Genomic DNA, 22,715 nt, shown 5'->3' with positions numbered 1-22,715 from the left:
GTCAATTTTCATTTTATATTTTTTTCCTAATCATATATTTTATCTTATAGCTAGTTTTAGTTCTAATTTCATTGTGCCACTCAACTAGAGTAACTAAATTTGTACTCAGCTCAACTCTTAAAATAGCTGTATAACTAAAACCTGATCAGTTTGTTATTGTATGCCGACGTTAAGATTTTTCTGGCGAGAGAGGTTTTGAAGCAGCGTATGAGTTTTTTTTTCTGATCAGTAATTCATATTAATTAAGCTGTTATTATTGTGTTATTACATCTTCACCGTTGAGTTCTTGCACATAAACAATTAACAGCCGTAGGATCTCTTCGGAACCCTAAACCGGCTCAGGTTTTGGGTTTTGCTTCCCCTCTCTCTGTATATATATATCAAGAAGTGATCGATCATTATTGTTCATCGCTTTCTTCTCTTTGATTTATCTTTTCTTATCATCTCTTTAGGGTTTTGCATGGATTTGCGATTGATATGAGTATTCATAGAGGTAACTTGTTATTATTCATAGAGGTAATTTTTGGTTTCGTGGAGGGCACGACATTAATTCTTGTCCCAACTCTCCTTCCCTCCGGACTGTGAGTCTTGATTCCAGCATACTACAAAGAGGAATGTATACAAAATGGTCTTGTTTTAGAGATTACGACCTTGTGATTATATATAAGTGTGTGTAATGACTTAACAAAACAAGAAGTTTCACATTCAATATCTCGTGTCTCTCTCTCTTGTTCAAGTCTCTGTTCTTTTCAAGTTATTAACAAAACCAATGCGTTTCAGATTTTTTTTGTAGAATTTCTTTATGCATTGAACAAATACAAGAAATCTCAACATCACATTCTTAAAGCTTTGTTTGTATTTTAAAGCATACAAGTGGGTTCATGCTTCTGAGTTGCTAACTAAATCCATATGTAAATCTTGTTCCTTGAGATAAAACTTGTAGAATTGAGTTACATATTCCTAGAAACGGGTTGAACAAAAAGCATAATAACTAAAAGTGATAAAGTTATATATCCCTAATATATAATTTTCATTTGACCAGAAGCTGGCATGACTTTGAAGCCCAGACCACACTATTCAAATCCTCGACCAGCTCAGCTTTCTCTTTAGGATCGTCCACGAATTCATAGGAGAAAATTGCTCTCTTCAAACGATTTTTGTTACTTAGTAAATATTTCGCCACTTCAATCTCGTCTCGTTTCCATTTATAATAACCTTCCAACATGAATGTATCAAGATGAAACAACAAACATTCAGGAACATTCTTTGGTTGATTCCACGGGGAGCCTTCTCTCCAACCCAGTTGCTGAGACCAAACACATGCAATGCATGTTATTACTGAGATCATCAAACCTACTGAGCTTGAGGGTTTGCAGATTAGGAGAACTCTCAAGCATAAGGGTAATTTGATTCATGTGTAAGTAGCTCCAAATGTACCAGCTGATGGAAGATGCTACCGGTGGGAAACTTAGCCTATGCATGAGACAGTATTAATTAGTAACATATAAACAAAATATAATACATATCAACTAAAAACCTGAAACTCTACCTTCAAGGGTGATAAATCCAAGATAAGACGTCTGACTGAAGTAAGAGACCCCAAAAGGTTCTCAATGTTTATATCAGAGACATCAATGATATGTGCCTCCACCAGGGTAGTCACATTCTCCATTAGATAGACATAGGACAGTGACTTCCTAATTCAGTCTTCAAGTATTTCAAAGAAGGAACATTTATCACATAGCCTCCACGCGCCTTACTGTAATCATAAATTGTTAGTCTTTGTAAGGATGGCACCGCAATAGTAAAAGCCCCCACATTGTTGTATGGATATCGACGCACCATCAGATTTTCAAGATTAGGACAACCGGCTAAGAGGTTAACAAAAGATTCTTTGTCGCTGAAGTCTACATAGTAAAGATGCAGAGTTCTAAGGGATTTCAGACAAACTGAAGAAGGGACACCCATAAGAACCAAATACTTGAGTTTCAAGGTCTCTAGTTTTTCAAAGCTATACAACCTTGCAGGGGTTCTGACCCATTTTACAGGTTGAACTTGGAGTACCAGCTTACGCACACTACGGGAAATTGCTATTCCAATCAAGATTCTAAACGAACTTTAAAATGCAGACTCTGTAAAAATGGATCCTTGTGAGAAAGCATAGTCTTGCGGACGTTCTTTGAAAATGTTCCGCCTTTAAGGCTGTGATAGTAAGAATCAAACATGAGTTTCGGCAGCATCGTCCAAAGGGACTTCCATTGTTTAGACAAAACACTCGTGGCTATGGCCTCTCTTGTAGGAAGCAGACGCATTATATGCAGAATCAAAGCTTCAGGCAACTCACTGATCCTGTCCTGTTTCACAACATCTCGATGATTAATACCCTCGTTAACTTTTTTGCTGCCAATTAAACACCACAAGGTCCACAACAAAAGACATGAACAAGTTTAGTTACGTTTCGAGGTTTGGAGATTAACAATTAATAAAATCTTAAAACATACAACGAAACTAACCTTCGTTTCATTGACATCCCAACGAGTACGACTAAGGTAGAAGAGCTAGGGTTTCAGAAGATAGTGTATGTATGTGTAAGACTCTTGAGCACTGAAACCTCTAATGATTTTACCATTTGGTCAACTTATATGAATTGACATCGAACCGGTTTTATGAATTGTAACATGGAAACCGGTTAACATATATTACACCATTTGATTTTTGGTTCACTTGGTCAGAAATTGTGTGAGTGCCTTTTTTCGATCAAACCATTCTTAGCTATCCTTCCAAATGGCAAGAAGTTACGACTAGAGATAGAATATTCAGAAGCATAAACACAAAGCCAAGATTATATAACCTTTAAGTTAGGGTCCTTAACAATACACATATGACATATGGTTCAGAATTCGAAGCCATGACCACATCACTTTTCAATTCCTCCAACCTATCAAGTCTGTTTTCAAGACGCATATGTGCATTCATTGTATTTAAAACCGATATATAGAAACCAATGACACAGCATGATAGAAATTAAAAACTTGCATGCGATCACAAAGACTAGTTAATAATTATATTCAAGTTTGAAGTATTTGAAGCCCTGACCACACGTTCCAATTCTTTGACTATCTCAACTCTCTCTTCCGGAATAATTGAAAGTTTGGAGAAAACTGCTTTTTTCAAACAACTTGCGTTCCTTAAGATGTATTTCGCCACCTCTTTCTCATCTTCTAGTCTCCCTTTGTAAAATCTCCACACGAATGTTTCCAAGTGGAGCAACAAACATTCAGGAACATTCTTTGGTTGAGTCCACACAAAATCTTCAAAATCTTGCTTTTGCTGCGACAAACAAGGAGAAACAAGCTAAAAAGAGCTGGAAAAAGAGCTGAAAACATGAATTTTACAATGCTTACACCGATGAGCTTGAGGACTCGTAAATTAGGAGAGCTATCAAGCATGGCCGTAAGTAGATTACACCAACCAACTCTATATGTACACAACTCCAAACATACCAACTGATTAAAGATGCTACCCGTAGGAAATGTTATCTATACATGAAGGTAATATTAATAAGTAGCTAGCTAGGGAAACAATGCACCAACAAGTAACTCAACTAATTACCTCCGAGGGTGGTATCTTCAAAGCAAGAAGTTTGAATGAATCGAATGATGCCAGAATATTGTTCAGTGCATGAACCAGATCAGGGGCATTCTCAATCAGACGAGACCTGAGAAGAAGACCCCCTTCAATTTTCAAGTATTTCAGTGAAGGAGCACTTATCACATATGGTAGATAAAAATCGTTAACAATAATTGTTAGCCTCTGTAAGGATGGCACAGAAATAGTGAAAGTGTCCACATTATCACATCCAATTCGATCAACAACCAAATTTTGAAGACAAAAACAGCCACATAACAGGTTGAGAACCGATTCATCCCCTTTGAAGTCCACATGGGTAAGGTGTAGAGTTCTAAGGGACTTCATGAAAACAGGAGAAGGGACATCTACAAGAATGGAACTACCAAGCTTCAAGGTCTCTAGTGTTTCCCAGTTATACAAACTTATAGGAAGTTTGAAAGGCTCGATAGAGTAAGCTTCGAATACTAACTCGCGCACATGGAGTCCAAACATAGTTTCCATCAATATTTCAATATCCATGCTAGGTTCACTAATTAAACTGATATCGAGAGGTTCACTAATTAAAGTGATATCGAGATGCAAGCTTTGTAAAACCGGAGCCTGATAAGTAAGCAAACACCTACGGACATTATCTGAAAACCTCTCTAGACCATTTTCGGGATTGTAAATGAACTTTAGATTAGGCACCATCATCCAAAGATACCTCCATCGTTTAGCCAAAACACTCATGGTTATAACATCTTTTGTCGCAAGTAATGACAATATCTTCAGAAGCAAATCATCAGGTAACTCATTGATCCTATCTTCATTCACATAACCTCCGATTCTCAAACTTTCACCTCTGCTTTTGCTGTCAAAAACAACAACAAAAAATAGCAAAAGAGCATAGTTAAGAAAAACCCTAGAAACGCTTCATAAAAGGGAGACAACAGTAAAACACACGTATACAAAATTAAACACACCTTCGTTCCATTGACGCTAGCTCTTGGATATGGAGCGATCCAATTCCTGATGGAGGCAAAATTACGGGGTAAGTTAGGGTTACGAGTAGGAAGACGAGGCGGTGCCGTTGTCACAATTTTACTTTCGGCCCGGTGAGAGATTATTTAATTTCGATTGGATACAAAACCGGATTTTGGAAAAAAATAAGGTAATAAAAAAAGTTAGCTTAAAATTCCAGACAAGTTAAACTAACATAAGTACATAACACTTGTCATAACAGAGACTCTAAAAACAGTGTATACAAGTCTCATTTGAACACAAGCTGGCATGAATTCGAAGTCATGGCCACATTCTTCAATTCATCCAACGACTCAAGTCTCTTTTCAGGACGAATATATGCATTGGAGAAAGTTGCCTTTTTCAAGTGACTCGCATTCCTTAGTATGTATTTCGCAACCTCTTTATCATCTTTTATTTTCCCTTCGTAATCTTTCCACACTAATGTCTCGAGATGGAGCAACAAACATTCGGGAACACGTTTTGGTTTATTCCATTTCATATGGGCCTCAGGATCTACCCGCGGAAACCCCATCTGAAACCAACGAGAGGGGAAAGACAATGTATATAAGATCCTCTAACCTTGAAACTGAACTGGAATTTATATCTAAATATAAACTTGAAAATCAAATGCTTACGCTGATAAGCTTCAGGACTTGTAAATTAGGTGAACTATCAAGCATAAGCATAAGAACATTCCACCACTCTGGCTCAAATGTATATAGCTTCAAAAATACCAGCTGGAAGAAGATACTACCAGTAGGAAACGTGATCTACGTATGAGACAATATTAGAACAAATGCAAAGTAATAACTAATAGCAACAACATGAAACTAAATCAATTGCAAGAAAGCTTACCTCTGAGGGTGCTGATATCTCCAGAGAAAGGCGTTTGACTGATGTGACGGATCTAAGAATGTTCTCAAAGACTGAAATGATTTGGCCATCCGAACTAGTAAAATGTCTATCTCTCAAACTTGCCTGCAGCAGCTCAGGTGTATTCTCGATCAGACAAGTCTCATCAGCTAAAACGCCTTGAATCTCCAAGTATTTCAAAGCAGAAGCATTTATCACATAGACCGAGTCCTCATCATCATTTTCAGCAGAAAGTGTAAGCCTCTGCAAGGATGGAACCGCAATAGTGAAAATCTTCACATCAGTTTGTTCCAATCGATGAACCACCAAATTCTCCAAGCTAATACAACTAGATAAAAGGTTAAAAACCGATTCATCGTCTTTGTACCTCACACCGTCAAGGTGTAGAGTTCTAAGAGACTTCAGACGAACCGGAGAAGGGACATTTATAAGAATGTAGTGACCAAGGGTCAATGTCTCTAGCGATTCAGAGTTAAAGAAACTTCTAGGAAATCTGAAAATCTCCCAACACCGTAAACGTAGAGCTCTAACTTACGCACATGGAGTCCAAACGCAATTCCTACCAATATCCCAAGATGGATATAAAATTCATAACTAGAATCCATATCGAGCCGCAAACTCTGTAGAAAGGGAGCTTGATGTGAAAGCAAACACTTGCTGATATTATCTGAAACCACCCGATCATCAAACTCAAGACTCGGTACCATCTTCCAAAGAGACCTCCATCGTTTAGCCAAGACACTCATGGCTACAACTTTCTTTGTTGGAAGTAAAGACAATAACTGAAGAAGCAAAGCTTCAGGCAACTCACTGACCCTATCCTCATTGCTCAAACTTTGACCACAACTTTTGCTACATATATATAAAAAAAGCCCCAAATTCAAGAAACGAAATACACTAAAGCTAGTTTGTGCAGAGCGCATACTTAGAAATTAAAGAAACCCACAATATAAGCCCACACAGAAGAAACATACCATCGTTTCATCATCATTGTCGTTGACAACAATTGCGCAAAAAAAAAATCAACAAGAAGAAGAGATCTGCTGGTGAATCCTATTGAGTGCTAGCTACTCCGACACTGTGAAAATTGACGGCGGTGAGTAATACCGATTCAGCCGCGCATAATCCAACCAAGAAAGCTTCACCGCAAACCCAAATCGCATTGTCGGGTTAAATCCTTAGCGTCACCATCGCCACCGCCTTCGGGAGAAAGGACCAAGAAGTCGGTATCGATCGGAATTGGAAAGCTGTGGTTACAGCCGGAGGGTTCGAATGAGTGTGATACTGACTGCTCACGTGCGATGCACGGGTTTAGAAGGTATTATCGTAATTAACCGGGGTTTGTTACTGTGAATATGGTTATTGGTTTGGGCCTGACTCAAGTAACCCAACTCGGAGGAGAGGACAACATGCTCGACTTGTGGATCAAAGAGGATCACAGTATGGATTAATTCTAAAATTTTATGTCAAAGTCTCATACATCATAGAGTTAAGAAAATACAAACATTTACTCAAATAATTTAATTATCATATGATATTTGAAAACTTTAATTCTAAAATCATACTTACTGACTATTTTCTTTCTAGTAAACTATAATTAGTTTATATATACTTTATGTATTGATGGATCATTAGAAGTTTGCTAATATAATTTTTACATTTTTGTATACAAATTTAGCAATTTTCTTTTCAAAAAGTGATTTTCTTATTAAGCTAATTAAATATCAGAAAACCATGTCTATCGTAGTTTGTGAAACCCAGTTTTTCATATTTAAATTTTGTCGGATTCGGAAATCTTTACTTCTGTCTTTGAACTTAGATGAGTTACGGTTACTAAGCTACCACGATTGCTACACGACATATATTCTATAAATCTTTTTAACTGCATCTGTAATTTGTCAATTGGTCAACAGATTCTTCGGCGGAAACTATGTTATTATCTTTGGATCTATAAATCTTTTTAACTGCATCTGTAATTTGTCAATTGGTCAACAGATTCTTCGGCGGAAACTATGTTATTATCTTTGGATTCTTCTTATTTTCTCAATATGAAGTGTAAGAATACACGGAAGCTATGTAAAAGAAGTAACCGTTAAAGCTGTAAAATATCGAAACATGTTTATTGCGTACGCAACAAAAGATCAAAGAGTGTTAAACCCTAAAACTAGCAATAAAGCTGTAAAATATCGAAGCATGTTAATTGCATACGTAACAAAAAGATCGAAAGAGTGTTAAACCCTAAAACTAGCAATAAAGCATATACTACTTTGATATTTGTATCTAAAACAGATTTTGATGCTTTAAATTTGTTCTTCTCTTTTTTCCACCAACATATTTTTTTGGACTTTAATTAAACTCAAAGGGATGATTAAACATCTAAATGCAATTGAAATATTACTACTATTACTATAGTTTTTGTGTGTGTTTTGGATTCAAAAGAAACAATTAATAACTTGTCAAAAAAAGGGAAGAGATGTTTGACCCTCCCACTGGCGGTCAAACCCAAATAATGATAATCACTTTCTTTCCCTGTCATCAATCTTTGACTTTTGACTCTTCCTTATAATCCGTTACGATTTCGACACGTGTCTTACTTCTCTCCTCGTATAAATCCAACCAGAGATTTGACGCCGTTGGATCATATCCTTTGTATGCTGTTATCTGGGTTCCGTCTCCGTCTCTCTCTGTTTCCGATCTGTTTTTTTTTGACCAAAAACTTTTCACAAAGAAGAAAACTTTTTTTTTTCTTTCTTCTTCTTCTTCAATGTCGTTGAACATATCTGAGGATACTTGAATCTCACTCTTTGTTTCTCTTCTCTGTTTCTCCGATTTAGTCTTTCAATTCATCTCTTTCTCACTTTCTTTCTTTTTGGAGATTTCGATCCGCAGAGGTTTTTTGTTAATTTTGACTGAGGAAAATTTCTTAAATTAGGGTTTTTGAATTTGATCTCATTCTAAAGATGAAAGCTTCGATTGAGAAGTTAAGGAGGTTAACATCGCATTCGCATAAGGTCGATGGTAAGGATAAAGGAGAGACTGTGGCTACAACACAAATTGACGAACTCGCTCGTGCCGGGAAGGTAAGAGAAAATTACTCTTAACTTCATTAATTTCGGAAAATTATTGTAATTTATTGTTCTCATGAACTTGGGTTTTCGCTGAATCGTTGAGATTTTAGTAGGGTTTATGCGAATGGTTTAGTTTAATTTTTGGAGTTTTCTCGATGTTTGATCGGCTGATCGCTCTATACGAAAATTACGAGTGATGGACCAAATTTAGAAACTTTTTGATTGGTAGCAAATCTTATCACTTAGATGATATCTAACACATAGCTTCATGAATTACTATGGAAGAAGCACTGTGTAATTTAGTAATTTGAATTTGACTTTTAACTGTATCGAAATTTTCCATTTTCGTTTTGAATGTTATGATAGTAACATTGTAGACACTGTTCTCTTTGTGATTCTTAGGATATGCAAGACATGCGAGATTGTTATGATAGACTACTCGCTGCAGCAGCTGCCACGGCTAATAGTGCTTACGGTAAAGAAACATCTATCCAATTGTTGTCTGTCATATGCACAATGCAAATAGGTTTCTGTAGAAAAATTCCATTCTTACACTCTGTTGTTATACTTTGGTGGAGTTTAGAGTTTTCTGAGTCACTGGGAGAAATGGGTTCTTGTTTGGAGCAAATTGCGCCTCATAACGACGAAGAAAGCAGTAAGCGCTTAAGATTTAGGCACTTACATAATTTTACTTTACTGTGTATAATACTGTAGTGTAACATTGTTTTTTTTCTTTTCTTGTGTAGGTAGAATCTTGTTTATGCTAGGTAAAGTTCAGTCTGAGCTTCAGAGACTTCTTGATACATATGTAAGTTGCTCGTTGCAAACATGAATTCCGCAAATGCTCTGGAAAAAAAAACTTACTTGGTCAGGTGTTTTTTTCTTCAGCGTAGTCATATATTCAAAACTATTACATCGCCATCAGAGGCGCTTCTCAAGGACCTCAGAACTGTTGAGGTATACCACAATTTGCTACTCTTGTAATCAACAAATGCTTTTACTTTTTTCCACTTATCTTTTTTATCTTCATAAATGAGCAGGATATGAAGCAACAGTGTGATGAGAAGAGGTTTGTTAATTTTCCACTACTGAAGTTTTCATTTTATAGTTTAGATGAAGTTTTATAATTTTCTCCTGAATGTTTTCATTTCAGGACTGTGTTTGAAATGTCGCTAGTGAAAGATAAAGGAAGGCCTAAAAGTAGTAAAGGAGAGAGACATATTCCTCCTGAGTCTCGACCTGCCTACAGTGAGTTTCATGACGAAGCAACAATGTGCATCTTTCGATTGAAATCTCTTAAAGAAGGACAAGCTCGTAGCCTCCTTACTCAAGCAGTCCGTCACCACACTGCTCAGGTAAATCTTGTGTTCAAATTTCGTCTATTTAATTCTCAATGAACTTTGGTGTTTGTCTTTTGTGTTTCTGACTTTCTTTCTTATAATTATTTGTAGATGCATTTGTTCCACACTGGACTGAAATCGCTTGAGGCAGTTGAGCGTCGTGTAAAAGTTGCTGCACTGAATCAACACATTGATTGTGATCTATCTGTTCATGGGAACGAAGTGGAAGCTAGCGAGGATGATGATGATGGTGATGGCCGATACATGAACAGAGAAGGAGAACTGAGTTTTGATTACAGAAAAAATGAGCAGAAGGTCGAAGCTGCTTCTCTCTCTACACCAGGGGGCTCAGTGAAGGTAAGTTGAGTTTGACAGTAAAACGTTACATACATACATCACCTATAAAGATTTTTCTTATGCTGCTCTCTTTTTATTTAGGTGGATGATACAGACCTGTCGTTTCCTCGCCCTTCTGCAATACGACCAGCAGCGGTACGCTTTTTTCAATATTTGTGTACCAAATGCTCTCAGCTGCTATTAACCTGGTTGATGAGAATCTAGTGTTATAAGTATTTTACTTTTCTCTTGGAAAGGTATATGCTGATCATAGAGAAGAATATCCAGTTTCAACTCGCGATAAGTATTTGAGCAGCCATTCAGCTCCGCTGTTCCCAGAAAAAAAACCTGATGTATCAGAGAGGTTGAGACCGGCGAATCCATCTTCTAATGCCTACGTATTACCAACACCAAACGAGTCAAGGTACCCTAAACCAGCTTCCCAAGCTTTAAATCCGAGGCCAGTAAACCACAGTGCCGGAAACATATGGCATTCATCTCCGTTGGAGCCGATAAAAAGCGGGAAAGACGCAGAAAACAACAACCTATACGGCCGGGTCCCTCGCCCTGCTACAACAGACACGCATCATCATCAGCAACTGCAAGCAGCAGGAAGACATGCATTTTCTGGACCACTGAAACCGTCCTCAACAAAACCCATCACCACCGCGGACAGTTACTCAGGCATGTTTTGTCCTCTCCCGACTCCTCCAGTGCTCCAGCCTCATCCTCTTCCATCATCTTCTCCAAGAGTCTCCCCTACAGCTTCACCTCCTCCTGGTTCTTCCCCGAGGCTCAACGAGCTTCACGAGCTTCCAAGGCCCCCAGGCCACTTTCCACCACCTCCAAGACGAGCGAAATCCCCGAGTCTGGTTGGTCACTCGGCACCTCTAACCGCATGGAACCAAGAAAGAAACACCGTCACTGTTGCTGCTCCATCCGCCACCAACATTGTAGCCTCCCGGCTTCCGATTCCTCCCTTGGTCATCCCTAGAAGCTACTCTATACCTTCAAGAAACCAGAGAGCTGTTTCTCAACGGCCGGTCGAAAGGAGCGATGGTAGCGTAGCAGTAGCATCCCCACCGTTAACACCAATGAGCCTGTCTCGGCCACTTCCTCAAGCCACGGGAGTTGCTCAGACCAGTCAAATCAGAGGTAAAACATCAATTAGAATGACACTTTGAAAATACACACGCAAACAACTTGAAATGTATTGAATTTCATAATTCATTATTATAGTTTGCTGTGGATTTATTTAACACCTCCTTAGGTTATTAATCATGCAGGAGTAGGAAAGCTGATCGAACGATGAAGCTGCCGCTGGTTGTACAAAATTCAGAGATCTTCCATAAGTGAATATAGAGAGAAGTCCCTTAATATGTATTTATTCTTTAGTTGGTTAATCTCGTTTCTAGGTTTCTTTTTAATCCATTGTAAATCTGAAGCCTCTGTTCTTCATTCTCAATCCTTTCTTCTTTATTACATCCGAATCCTTAAAATATAAAATCTCCAAAAATTTCAAAGTACATATATTAATACCAAATTAAGCCGATGAAACAAAATTAATTAACTCTAATTATTAATGGATTTATATACTTTTGCGATAAAAAATGGTAAAAGAAAATTATCCCGTTGAGTTTATTTGATAGAGGATAAAGATATCTTGGGACTAGAGGAGGAGGAGGAGGAGGAGGAAGAGACCGATCATTCGTCGTCGTCAATGGAGATTTCTGCGTCTGCTTCTTTAACTTCATCTGGACTCGTCCCTCGTCTTCTTCCCTTGCTCTATCCTCATGCTCCGACTACTTACTGCAAGCCGTTGCTGTCTTCTTCTTCTTCTATTAGACTCGTTTCTTCTCACAGACGTATCATAGCTCCGTCTCTGTGTCTCGCCGATCAATCTGCCTTCACCGGTTAGTTTTCAAACCTTAGTTGAGAGATGCCTAAGTCTAGTGCGAGACCTTTAGTTTCAATTGCATATGTGAACAAAGTGTTCGATGATATGTCTAATGCTGAATTAGTCTAAAATTTTGTTGCTTTTTGTCCTGATTCTTTCTTAGAATTGATGCAATGAGTAACGGCTGCACGAGAAAACGAAGTTATGAGATTAAATTTATCTTTTCGATTTTATTGTTTGTTGCATAGGGACCAGTGTTGTTGATTCGGAACCCATAGATGCTGTAAAGGTTAGAGTTTTCACTAGAACTATCTTACATATGTTACCAGCTTTGCTTGCTTTATACTTCACAAGTTCATTATCTCTTAACCATTTCCGTCTGAAACTCAGAGGAAAGCTATGGACATAGCCCCTGAACTAAAAGGAGCTTCAATATTTCTGGTTGGTAAGGCTGGCTTGGCTACGCCCCCAATTTTTAAACTAACTATGTACTTCATATGGATAGAAATGTGATTTTGTGAGCTTTGTTACTCGGGAACAGGGATTAATAACCCCATTAAAACGAACACGGGAAAGCTTTTGGCTGAGGCATTACGATATTACTACTTTGATAGGTAAAGCACTTGTAAGTTCATCATATCAGAACCTCAGTGTGCTTTTATTGTGTTTTTTTGGAACCATTATAGTTGTTGAGAATTTCCAGAATCTCTGACATTCTCTCTTTTACTTATATGTACTTATCTTTGTTGAAATCCAGTTTGCAATACGTATGACTTTCTTATATTATCCTGTTTCTTAGCTTTATCCGAGCATTAGTGTTAAGCTTTAAACTCTAAGCTCTCTGTTTGGTCCTTTACCTCCATAGCACAGGGTTGCCACTTTATTCTTCTTCTCCTCGTGATAGTTTCACATTGAATGTTCTCAAGTCCTTTCACATTAGTTAATTGCCCTAACTTTTTGTTTACTTTTATTGTGTAGTGATAATTTGATCACTGAGGCGGCTGGTGGAAATTTGTCCGCTCAAGCTTTAAAGGAAGCTGATGAGAAGGCTTTTCAAGAATCAGAGGTAACTGCTAATTGATTTCAGTTACAAGATACTGAGTCAAAAGGAATCTGAATGCCCACATGATTGTTTTTGGCAATGACTCTCTAACATGTTTCTGCAGACTGAAGTGCTAAAACAGCTATCATCTATGGGTCGGCTTGTAGTTTGCGTTGGAGATGGTGCAGTCCAGAGCGTGAAAAATCTGTATGTTCAATATAAGTTGCAGTAGTTTCTATCTATCAGTTTCGAGCTTTCAGGGGACATACATACCTGCTCCTATCTTTTTAATTTCTCTCATGTCTGTTCTCATTTGAACAGTTCACTTCTGAGACATGGGATCTCCATATGGATCGATGTTCCTCTGGATATAGCTGCTAAAGGGGATGATGATTCATCCAATTCAGAACCTTCTTCTAAGGTTTTTCTTCTTCCATTCTTCTGTACTGCTTAAAGTTTCTATTATGTTATTACAAAGAAACTGACCATGATGGATGAACACAGTTGTTTGACACACTAAAAGCGAGTTACGAAAAATCAAGAAAGGGTTACGAAACAGCAGATGCATCAATTTCCCTTGAAAGTAAGAATCCATCGATCTTAAAGCCAAATAATATTCTTGACAGTTTTCATTATACGACTGATTCTGCTTTGTTTACTTGGAAACAGAAATAGCCACAAAGCTGGAATTTGAAGACTTGGAAACGGTAACTTCTGAAGACATTGCTTTGGAGGTAAGTCTTTGTTTTTTTTCTTTTCCATTTTGACTTATGATCGCAAATGTGAAAAGTTTATATGAACAATGGTTCGTTCATCAGGTTCTGAAAGAAATTGAGAAGCTGACGAGAGTGAAGAAAATGATGGAAGAAGCTTCACGACCTTTCTAGGTCGATCTTATTCTCATTTCATATGGATTTATCTTGTATGTAGTATATAGTCTCGACACCAAATGTAGCTTTTTGCATAAAAATTTATTTTATACTCTCCAACTAATGAAGGGGACTACAGACACTGACATTTGTAATACAAGAGAGGCTCATCAGCTTTGGGTGGTGGAGAATCAATGAATCATCATCATCGCCATTTGTCGTCTTCTCTCTCACGTGAGATCGATCACGTGCTGGGCTTTGTCAATTTGATCCACTAGTTTGTGGGCCTTGATATTATGGCCCACTAAGGGATAAGACTGGGAAAAAAGTGAAAAGGGCATAAAAATAGAAAAAAAACACATCCAATTCCCAACAGCTTTCTTGTCTCTCGACGTTTTAAAAAAAAAAACAATTTATGTTTTCTCCATTTTTACTGTTCATTAGAGTTATTATTAACGGTAAAAAAAATGAGAAACGGTAAGCTTTTTAGATTAATTAATGATTTTAATAACAATGTAATAAAAGTATACGAAAATTCATGTCTTAAGAAAATAAGTGTGAGATGTGTTAATGGCGATGAGTTTTATTGGGATTTGTTTTTATTTTTATTTTTAATTTTTTTATAAACAGAAGAGAGAGAGAGATAAGGGAAGAAGAGAGAGAGAGAGGTACCTCTTTGCTTCTTCATTCTTTCTCTCACCCCTTTTTTTTAAGAATCTGTCTCTTCTTACCTTTTGGATTCGTCTCTTCTTCATCCTCTTCTTCGTTTGATTTCTAATTTTGGATCCAGAGGGTTTATATATTCTGTGAATGATTCATCAGATTTTGGACTTGTTCGTCTGATATGTTTTTATTGCTTCATCGGTGCGTCTTTTCATTGGGGTTTTTATCTGTTTTTTTTCGTGGTTTTGTTTTATCAGAGTTTCGTGAGTTGTTGTTTATGATGAGCTGCTTTGTTTTCTGGGTATTTGATGATAATTTTTTAAAATTTTTTTGCAGTGTTTGTTGATCAGATTGATTTGATCACAAGTTTAATCCGTGCAATCTCTGGTTCATTGTGTTTGTGAAATGTGCATGTTGTTGTGGTCTTGGTGATCATTGATATGTTTGGTTCACTTCTTTGCCATTCTTTTAGACGTGTGTGTTCTCTCAGTGATGATGGAAACTTTGAACTTATAATTTTTGAGGATTTGAGATTGAATTTGTTTTTGGTTTATGAAATTTTAGTTTGCTGCTTCTGAATACTGATTTTGTTGAAATAGCTGGTAACAGTGGCATTGTATGAGATCACTTGCCTAAAAGTTTAAACACTTGTTTTATTAATATTTTGGTCTAATGCTGTATTGTTTCAATATCATGATTTGTTTGATCGTTTCTTTCTTCTTTTGATTGGAATCAGTCATAAAGTCTTTTGACCATTTGTTAATAAACTTATGCAATATTTTTTGTCTATATGGATGCTTAAGCTTAAGGAGTCTAGTAGGAAAATTTTGGGTGTATGTCCTTACTGAAATCAATATGTAATTGATTTAGCTTTCTCTGGTTTATTTGTTTCAGGAAAGGGTAACTGCGATGAAATCTGTATCCGTCACCCTTGCATTTCATGTAGTTTCAGACTGCACTGCCATAAACCAGTGTCGGATTAATGTTAAGTGTTTGGTTCCTTGTATGCGGGTCTGTAGGCAAGCAATGCATGAGTTGTGGATGCCTGTGACTGATACATAGTTAGTTCCAGATTTTTAATTTATTGTTCTGCTAGAGATAGAGGTAGTCACTAGTCATTATTGTTATTTTCAAGGATTTGGTGGTTTGTAGGGAGTTTCTTGATAAGTAGGGGTTTGGAAACTGACTTCTCTCTCAGAAGTGACCAGAACCTTTTTACTTGATAGTTTCCTTTGAGCATTGGTTATGGGTCTACCACAGACTGCTTCAAGTGAACAATCCCAGGAAGCTTTGTCTGCTCCTAGTTGTAGCCTTTCGCAAAGTCTGCCTGTGTATGCTACTTCCGATGATTCAGATAGCGTTAACAGAGGAAGTGAGGAAGGAATCTGCTCTTCCATTGGAGAATTTGATAGAAAAACATCATTGGAGCCTCTGGAGTTCACAGATGATTCGTGTAGATTCCATGGCACTCGTGCTGTTACTTCATCGAGTGCTCATGGATCGACTAGTTATGCTGCAAATAAGGTTAGTTCGAGTCTAGCTGGAGCTAGAAGGATAGTTGGTTTTGCCTCAAGCGAAACTAGCTTGCTGGACAACAAAGAAACGAGTATCGCTGTTGATCACTCTCTATCATCCATTGGTGGAGTTACAGGAGTAGATATTGGTGGAGCGTTAGTCAGGAAACGAGTACTCTCCCCCCTGAATACTCTCTTCCCTGTAAAATTTAGAGGTGACCTGTTTGATATCAGCTGTGGTAACCACCAACAAATTACTTATTCTGGTCAGTCTAATACCCCTAGTAGGTTACATCTCTCTACCACTCCTACGACCTCAACCACATCTAGTTGCTGGGAATGGAAGAATGCCTCAAACAGTGGTAGACTCTCGTCCATGGTCTTTACTGATGGTCCAGTGCTTGACTCTGTAGACCTCAGACGACCCACCAAAGGTGAGGTTTGCTTATATTCCCCACCATATGAAGCGTCTGGCATATCCAATAAGCCATTACCTTGTGATAAGGAAATATCTGTCTCACCGCCGCTTTGTCTGTCACCACTTGGTCCGAAGTTTTCTGAGAGAATAAAAGCTGTAAAAATTGGCCAAAATGGGAAGATACTGGAAGATTTAAGGAATATCAGTGAAGAAGCAGAATTAAGAATTGATCAGAGATTATTTGATGATGCATATGCCATTAGGAGAGCGTTTTCAATGGAGAGAAGTACTGAATCAGCTCCGGCATCTCCATGTAAAAGGTTCGTTAGAAGCTTGAGTGGACGCCCCATTCAGAGGTCATTAGTTGGTTCTTTTGAGGAGTCACTATTGACAGGAAGATTGTCATGCGGACCAACAAATCAGGTTTTCATCTTCAACTCTGATACTTTGACGACTCCTCACGTTATAGCTCATAAGAAAGTTACATTCTTTAACTGGTGTTCGTCCCTATTTATGAAAATAAATATGCAACCTTAGAAATTGAGGATTGGTAAAACTGGCTAATCGACTGTTCATAGATTTACCACCCTGCTTATGCAAAAGCTATAACCTCAGAACTAAGTTTTTTTTGCTTTCTGTTTTGTAATCTAGATTCTTGACTTCTGTCTTTTTATGTACAGAAGATTGATGGTTTTCTTGCCGTTCTTAGCATTGCTGGGGGAAACATCTCTCCAAAATCACAGAAGCTTCCATTCTCAGTAACTAGTGTCGGTGATGATTGCTTCTTGCTATACTATGCCTCCATAGATCTCGCAGGGGGATCTAAATTGAGCAAATTATGGGGCCAGAAAATGAAAACAAGTCAAATGAACTCTGATGCTCAGAGTTCGAAGAGCCAACTGCGGATCCCCATGAAGGGTCGGATTCAACTGGTATCTCCTTTCTCTTAATTTTATTTTTTGTGCTATTAATTTTGCATTTTGTATAGATGTTATTGGATTATAAATGTAGGGCTGAGAACTCATTTGATGGTTGCACTAGATTATAACCGCAGTCTTCTTGTGTAAATGATATGGAAAGACAAATTAGTGGTTTAAAAACTGCAACTCTCCCTGAATTTGAAATAGAGTAGTGCTTATGAAGTAATTCTAGCAGTTACTGATGATTTTTCTGATTGCTAGAAGGCAATTTAGTCTTTCAGTTTTAGCAAATTATGACATCTGTTTGAACTTTATATTTTCCCATATAAATGTGTAATTCTAATCCCGACAGTGCTAATAACAGGCTAAGTTACCATGTTACTCATGATTGAACTGCTCTTATGCAGGTTCTTAGTAACCCTGAGAAAACACCTCTTCACACCTTCCTTTGTAACTATGACTTAACTGATATGCCAGCCGGCACAAAGGTAACATCGATCATAAAAGATATCAATCATTCTATTTCTTTCATTTTAAGCAGAGGAAATGATTTTGTGTTCAAGAACTTAAATCATTAGGGAGTAATAGAGGGTATATCTGCTAGTCAGGAGAGTAATTGTTATGCTTCTAGGAAGGCATAAGGTCTCAAGCAAAACGTGCTGAAGTTGCAGTTTCCATTTCCACTTTTAAACTCATTAGTTCATGTTCTGTTGTAATGTACATTGAAGTTTTGAACATTTGGTATTATGCAGACGTTCTTGCGCCAAAAGGTTACTCTGGGATCATCTAATCCAACTAGTGAAGCAACAGAAGAGAACACTAGAAAAGCCAAAAGCTTGGTGAATGAAAACTCTAAACATGGGGAAAAAGAAAGTTGTGAAGGATCTGATCTAGTAGATTCAGTGGAAGAAGATGAGAAATTTGACGAGTTACATGAAAGTGGAAAAAGCTGTTTAAAGCCGTCTAAAGAATGTAACGGTGGTTCTGGTGCTCTACGCTACGCTCTTCATCTGAGATTTCTTTGCCCGTCACCGAAGAAAGCTTCAAAGAAATCTGATGAAACCGAAACTACAGGGCAAAAGAAAAACTTGGATTCAGATGGGAAGAGGAGATTCTATCTGTACAATGATTTGAGAGTTGTGTTTCCTCAACGCCACACAGATTCTGATGAAGGAAAGGTAAGTACAAGATTTGTGTTTTGAGTCTTCACCATCGTTTTGCTAATAGTAAAAAATTAGTTGAGAGATGTAAAAACCATTGTTTGTCTTCGTGTTGCAGTTGAATGTGGAGTACCATTACCCAGAAAACCCAAGATACTTCGACATCACCGACTGAGAAGAACTAAACTGGTTCGGCTTCATGGTTACACAAAAGCTCTATGGTTTCCTTGTTCAAGAAGAAATCAATATGGACTTTTCTGTACATACAAAATTTATAGTCACAATGGCTCTCTGACCTACTTTGTACAGTTTACCATTATGGGGTTTTCTTTTCCAAGAAAACGAAAAAAAAACAAACAAACAAAATAATAAAAAGTCATTTCAAAAGTGTTTAATATTGATATTGGTGATTGGCGATAACATTGTAATTAAGGGTCTAGGATTAGCTAGAATCTATGGTCCAAATCACAATTGATTTAAGAGTAATCCAACTAGTTTAACGATGAAGCAACATGATACCAAATTAGATGTTCTTCGACTCTTGTCTGGATGGACAACAAAGACGGACCAAACCCCTGCTCCAGTCCGATGTCGAGGTCTAGTCCCAAAACTTATTTGTCAACCACGGATAGATTAGTCTCGGATGATTAGATACCTCTCAAGTTGAGAGTCTCAACTATTAATAACAAACTTCTATTTATAGAGATTTAGGAAAAGAAAAATAAGTTTCATTCCAAAAAAAGAAGAAAAAGAAAACTTGTAAAATGCAAAGGTAGCGACATAGATGTTTTATATAAGAAACACAAAAACAAGTCAACACAACAATAGATCTACCAAAATAATCCAAAAATATACAACAATGAAAAATTTCTCAGTTTTTCTATTCGTGTTTGGTCTTTGCATGCTTGGTCATGTATCAGGAGCCGGAATCAGGATTGCGAACGAACTCAAATTCAAGAAACTCCTATGGATGAGATGCTATTCCAAAGATGACGTTTTAGGTCCAAGAATAATACCAATCGGACAACATTTTACAGACTACTTTAGCACTAACTTTTTGGGTACGACACGTTTCATGTGTACTTTGAGACAGGGGCCAAATTATAGACACTATCAGAATTTTACAGCGTTTAAACTTTTTAGTCATACGGATCATGGAGGCCTATGGGACTGGAGAGCTAGAGAAGATGGGATTTATTTAAAGAAAGAAGGTGGTTTACATATTAGGAATCCAGTTAATATGCATAAAGCTTATGATTGGATATATTAAAAACGTTACGAGTTTGTCTTTACGATTGGATATAGCTACTTGAATCTATCTTTTATGTTTAAAATCTTGTAAGAACTCATTTGTGATTCATTTCATTGTTTGTAAATGATCTGTAAGATCATTTTGTGTTGTTAAAACTATACAAAACTTCTAATTAAGGTTCTTTCTCTTTGTAAGAAGGATTATGAAGAAATATTTTCCTAATAAAAATCTGTATTCAAAACAATTTAATTTAAATATTACATCAATTGAATCATATTCGTTTCCCTGGTGTTAAAGAATACGATTTCGACTATTAAAAAGCCATTGTTTTCGTTTTGTAACCGCTAAAACCTATTTAGCTTTTATTTTAAAATTGTGTTATGTTTTATTTAAGAATTTTTGCAGTTTTTAACAATTTTCAACGTTAGATTTCAGTAATTATTTTTCCACTATAATTATAATGAAATCATACCAATCAAGATTTACGAAATAATAAATAATTACTGTATTTAACAACATAAGATAAAATAAAAAATTTGCCACAATTTTTCCCCTAGACTTATAAAACCATACGAAATATTACCAATCAAGATTTGCTTTACGTTTAAATTTCCAACATAATACTTTTTTTTCTTTCTCTAATATGTATATTGTATGGTGTCGTGATAGTTATTGAAAACAAACCATATATATTTTGTTGAAAAATGCGTCGTGGTAATACTATACTATAGTCCATGCAGTTTATAGTCTCAAAACCCAACCCAAACGTTAAGACCCAAAAAAAGCCCAAAGAAAATGGTTAGGGTTCTTCTTTTTATATATATAAAAAACGCAATTTTTTTTGTTTTTCAGTCATCTTCCTTAGTCTGAGGAGTTCGATCCAAAAGACCATTAAGGTATCATTCATTATCAATATCATCATCACTTTCTGATTCAATCCCTCTTTCATCTCCTCCTAAATCGTTTTCTTGTGATGGTCGATTCGATTTTGTAAACGAATAAGGAAAAAAAATAAAAAAATACAGAAGATGACAAGTTCACAAGTAGAAACTGGTTTCTTCGTTGAGTTGAACAATGGACTTGGAATCATCACTAGACACGATTTAGCTTTTCTTCTTCTTCTTCTTCAATCTCGTATAGAAGTATGTTCTCTTTTGCATCTGATTCTGTTAATTTGTTTTGATCAATTTCAGTATTATGTTTTAGTTTAGCGATGAATCTTTTGGATTTTTGGGTTTAGGGTTCATTGTAAAGTATTGAACTTTTTCTTGATTTTGGGTTTAGGGTTCCTCCTAAAGTATTGAGCTTTTCTTGATTCTGTGTTGCAGCATTGTTATGATTCATGTTTTAGAGGTTTAATGGAAGTAACCCAGGAATTGATTTACTAAAAGCTTTGGTCTTTTTTTTTGTTTTCTAATGCAGTAGCAAGCATCTCAAACTTCTCGGATAGACATTGTCTTTTTTTTGTTAGCTCACAACCAAATACTTGAACATGAATCTTCAGATAGAGCTTCCTGATGATGGTTCAAGACAAGCTTCTTCTTCACCTTACTCTGCAAAATCCAAAACTGTTCCTGAATGTGGTCTTGGTGGGGATATGTATGATCCTTTTGTAGACAGCTTTGAACCAGCTTCTGTGGAATTAGATTGTGTTCAAGAGGATGAACCGGTTAACGATTTGTGTGCTGAACCGAGGGCGAGCGTTTCTTCGAACAGACCACTCAGTATGGAAGAAAACAACCAAGGTGTTGATAAACAAGCTCTAAGTGAGTCTGACATGACAGCTCGGGTCAGTGTTTCTTCCAACAAACCACCTGATGTTGAAGAAAACAACACCGCAGGAAATGATATTGGAGTTGTTGTTTCTGGAGAGAACGATGAGTTTGGTGAGAATGCAGAGATTGGGAGAGAATGCAACAGCCATGAGACTGGAACACCGAACTCTCATAACGAGGACATGGAGGTAGAAAACAATGTACATGAAGGCGATGACATGAGGAAAAAGTCTACAGAGAAATCAAAGGAGAGAGATTCGTCAAGGTCCATGAAGCTTTTCAAAGTCGTGCTTACAAAATTCGTCAAGGATCTTCTGAAACCATCGTGGAGACAAGGGAATATGAGCAAAGAGGCGTTTAAGACTATTGTAAAGAGAGTTGTGGATAAAGTGTCGAATTCAATGGAGGGTCGTCGTATACCCAAATCAAGAGCTAAGATCGATAAGTACATTGACACTTCACAGCAGAAGCTGACCAAACTAGTTATGGTAAGTAACATAATCCCCTCAGATTCTATCATTACTGAACCAGACTCGTCATGGTTCTTCATTTTTGTTTTGGCAGGGTTATGTAGACAAATATGTCAAAGCATAGAAGATAAGAGAATTAAAGGGGATTTCCCATAACACAGCTTTCTGCAACTGGGGAAGATTAGACCTTTGTCTTGTCTACAAACGAGTTTAGTCAGAATTGTTCTTCTTCCGGGTGTGAAATTTACGATGAGGAATTTACCTCTACCTTCATAACATGTAAATGAAGAATCCATCATTTTAAACAGAGTAGTTGAATCGCTTGTAGCCGCATCACATGTTACTGCATTCAGAAAACCTTTATTGATAAATTCATTTACAAGTACAACCACATTCAATTTAAAACATTTTGTCTAGTTTTGCATGTTCAGATAAAGATCTTAGACCTCCACAATCTTAGAACTTTTAAACATCAATGATTAGATG

The 22,715-nt window shown here is 37.0% G+C and overlaps 7 protein-coding genes and 1 pseudogene across 10 annotated transcripts; 5 read left to right on the top strand and 3 right to left on the bottom strand.

Moving 5' to 3' along the window:
• Positions 1-1,030: 1,030 nt before the first annotated feature.
• Positions 1,031-2,524, bottom strand: LOC17884697 (annotated as a pseudogene).
• A 461-nt stretch (positions 2,525-2,985) lies between these two features.
• Positions 2,986-4,682, bottom strand: LOC17887519 (F-box/FBD/LRR-repeat protein At3g26920). Its single transcript, XM_023783319.1, has 4 exons — positions 4,593-4,682; positions 3,613-4,480; positions 3,405-3,539; positions 2,986-3,354 (listed from the first exon to the last, which is right to left on the bottom strand). The coding sequence occupies exons 1-4, from the start codon at positions 4,601-4,603 to the stop codon at positions 3,052-3,054; spliced, it is 1,317 nt and encodes a 438-aa protein (XP_023639087.1). The 5' UTR covers positions 4,604-4,682; the 3' UTR covers positions 2,986-3,051.
• Positions 4,683-4,763: 81 nt separating this feature from the next.
• LOC17887034 (F-box/FBD/LRR-repeat protein At3g26920) lies at positions 4,764-6,959 on the bottom strand. Its single transcript, XM_023783477.1, is given in 5 exon segments — positions 4,764-5,164; positions 5,268-5,402; positions 5,488-6,011; positions 6,014-6,357; positions 6,480-6,959. Coding segments are annotated over 5 exon segments (1,341 nt in total). The 5' UTR covers positions 6,497-6,959; the 3' UTR covers positions 4,764-4,843.
• Positions 6,960-8,377: 1,418 nt separating this feature from the next.
• LOC17885309 (uncharacterized protein At2g33490) lies at positions 8,378-11,733 on the top strand. Of its 2 annotated transcripts, none has more exons than XM_023782153.1 (11): positions 8,378-8,585; positions 8,976-9,048; positions 9,157-9,228; positions 9,320-9,381; positions 9,462-9,530; positions 9,614-9,642; positions 9,727-9,928; positions 10,025-10,270; positions 10,352-10,405; positions 10,507-11,404; positions 11,536-11,733. In XM_023782153.1, exons 1-11 carry the CDS (start codon positions 8,466-8,468, stop codon positions 11,559-11,561), a joined length of 1,851 nt encoding a protein of 616 aa, XP_023637921.1. In that variant the 5' UTR covers positions 8,378-8,465; the 3' UTR covers positions 11,562-11,733. The 2 variants fall into 2 exon arrangements, with proteins under 2 accessions (XP_023637921.1, XP_023637922.1); XM_023782154.1 differs by having other exon boundaries at positions 11,520-11,733.
• Positions 11,734-11,881: 148 nt separating this feature from the next.
• On the top strand, positions 11,882-14,271 carry LOC17885443 (probable inactive shikimate kinase like 1, chloroplastic). The gene is made up of 10 exons (XM_006291470.2): positions 11,882-12,162; positions 12,395-12,435; positions 12,537-12,591; positions 12,688-12,760; positions 13,125-13,212; positions 13,313-13,395; positions 13,510-13,609; positions 13,693-13,771; positions 13,858-13,922; positions 14,007-14,271. The coding sequence occupies exons 1-10, from the start codon at positions 11,970-11,972 to the stop codon at positions 14,073-14,075; spliced, it is 846 nt and encodes a 281-aa protein (XP_006291532.2). The 5' UTR covers positions 11,882-11,969; the 3' UTR covers positions 14,076-14,271.
• A 411-nt stretch (positions 14,272-14,682) lies between these two features.
• LOC17884712 lies at positions 14,683-19,131 on the top strand. 3 transcript variants are annotated; one of them, XM_023782099.1, is made up of 6 exons: positions 14,683-14,725; positions 15,615-17,075; positions 17,333-17,584; positions 17,980-18,060; positions 18,325-18,750; positions 18,851-19,131. In XM_023782099.1, exons 2-6 carry the CDS (start codon positions 15,966-15,968, stop codon positions 18,905-18,907), a joined length of 1,926 nt encoding a protein of 641 aa, XP_023637867.1. In that variant the 5' UTR covers positions 14,683-14,725; positions 15,615-15,965; the 3' UTR covers positions 18,908-19,131. The 3 variants fall into 3 exon arrangements, with proteins under 3 accessions (XP_023637867.1, XP_006290731.1, XP_023637868.1); XM_006290669.2 differs by lacking the exon at positions 14,683-14,725 and adding an exon at positions 14,732-14,921; XM_023782100.1 differs by lacking the exon at positions 14,683-14,725 and having other exon boundaries at positions 14,732-17,075; positions 17,336-17,584.
• A 442-nt stretch (positions 19,132-19,573) lies between these two features.
• LOC17885054 (S-protein homolog 17) lies at positions 19,574-20,155 on the top strand. Its single transcript, XM_006293018.2, has one exon. The coding sequence runs from the start codon at positions 19,592-19,594 to the stop codon at positions 20,000-20,002; it is 411 nt and encodes a 136-aa protein (XP_006293080.1). The 5' UTR covers positions 19,574-19,591; the 3' UTR covers positions 20,003-20,155.
• A 738-nt stretch (positions 20,156-20,893) lies between these two features.
• LOC17884761 (zinc finger CCCH domain-containing protein 38) lies at positions 20,894-22,617 on the top strand. The gene is made up of 3 exons (XM_006292899.2): positions 20,894-21,126; positions 21,407-22,247; positions 22,324-22,617. The coding sequence occupies exons 2-3, from the start codon at positions 21,477-21,479 to the stop codon at positions 22,351-22,353; spliced, it is 801 nt and encodes a 266-aa protein (XP_006292961.1). The 5' UTR covers positions 20,894-21,126; positions 21,407-21,476; the 3' UTR covers positions 22,354-22,617.
• Positions 22,618-22,715: the final 98 nt, after the last annotated feature.

The sequence above is a fragment of the Capsella rubella genome, unplaced genomic scaffold, assembly GCF_000375325.1.
Source record: "Capsella rubella cultivar Monte Gargano unplaced genomic scaffold, Caprub1_0 scaffold_5, whole genome shotgun sequence".
Classification (NCBI taxonomy): Eukaryota; Viridiplantae; Streptophyta; class Magnoliopsida; order Brassicales; family Brassicaceae; genus Capsella; species Capsella rubella.
The sequence above is the reverse complement of the archived record's forward strand: the minus strand, read 5'-3'. Positions and strand labels throughout refer to the sequence as shown.

Coding starts and splice junctions, on each gene's coding strand:
- LOC17887519 (XM_023783319.1), bottom strand. Junction 3,540..3,612: donor TGAAGATACCACCCTCGGAG/GTAATTAGTTGA, acceptor CTTCATGTATAG/ATAACATTTCCTACGGGTAG. Junction 3,355..3,404: donor GAGTCCTCAAGCTCATCGGT/GTAAGCATTGTA, acceptor AGCTCTTTTTAG/CTTGTTTCTCCTTGTTTGTC.
- LOC17885309 (XM_023782153.1), top strand. CDS start 8,466: ATGAAAGCTTCGATTGAGAAGTTAAGGAGGTTAACATCGCATTCGCAT. Junction 9,382..9,461: donor AGAGACTTCTTGATACATAT/GTAAGTTGCTCG, acceptor TTTTTTCTTCAG/CGTAGTCATATATTCAAAAC. Junction 9,643..9,726: donor CAACAGTGTGATGAGAAGAG/GTTTGTTAATTT, acceptor TTTTCATTTCAG/GACTGTGTTTGAAATGTCGC.
- LOC17885443 (XM_006291470.2), top strand. CDS start 11,970: ATGGAGATTTCTGCGTCTGCTTCTTTAACTTCATCTGGACTCGTCCCT. Junction 12,592..12,687: donor AGCTTCAATATTTCTGGTTG/GTAAGGCTGGCT, acceptor ACTCGGGAACAG/GGATTAATAACCCCATTAAA. Junction 13,923..14,006: donor CTGAAGACATTGCTTTGGAG/GTAAGTCTTTGT, acceptor TTCGTTCATCAG/GTTCTGAAAGAAATTGAGAA.
- LOC17884712 (XM_023782099.1), top strand. CDS start 15,966: ATGGGTCTACCACAGACTGCTTCAAGTGAACAATCCCAGGAAGCTTTG. Junction 17,585..17,979: donor TGAAGGGTCGGATTCAACTG/GTATCTCCTTTC, acceptor GCTCTTATGCAG/GTTCTTAGTAACCCTGAGAA. Junction 18,061..18,324: donor ATATGCCAGCCGGCACAAAG/GTAACATCGATC, acceptor GGTATTATGCAG/ACGTTCTTGCGCCAAAAGGT.
- LOC17885054 (XM_006293018.2), top strand. CDS start 19,592: ATGAAAAATTTCTCAGTTTTTCTATTCGTGTTTGGTCTTTGCATGCTT.
- LOC17884761 (XM_006292899.2), top strand. CDS start 21,477: ATGAATCTTCAGATAGAGCTTCCTGATGATGGTTCAAGACAAGCTTCT. Junction 22,248..22,323: donor AGCTGACCAAACTAGTTATG/GTAAGTAACATA, acceptor TTGTTTTGGCAG/GGTTATGTAGACAAATATGT.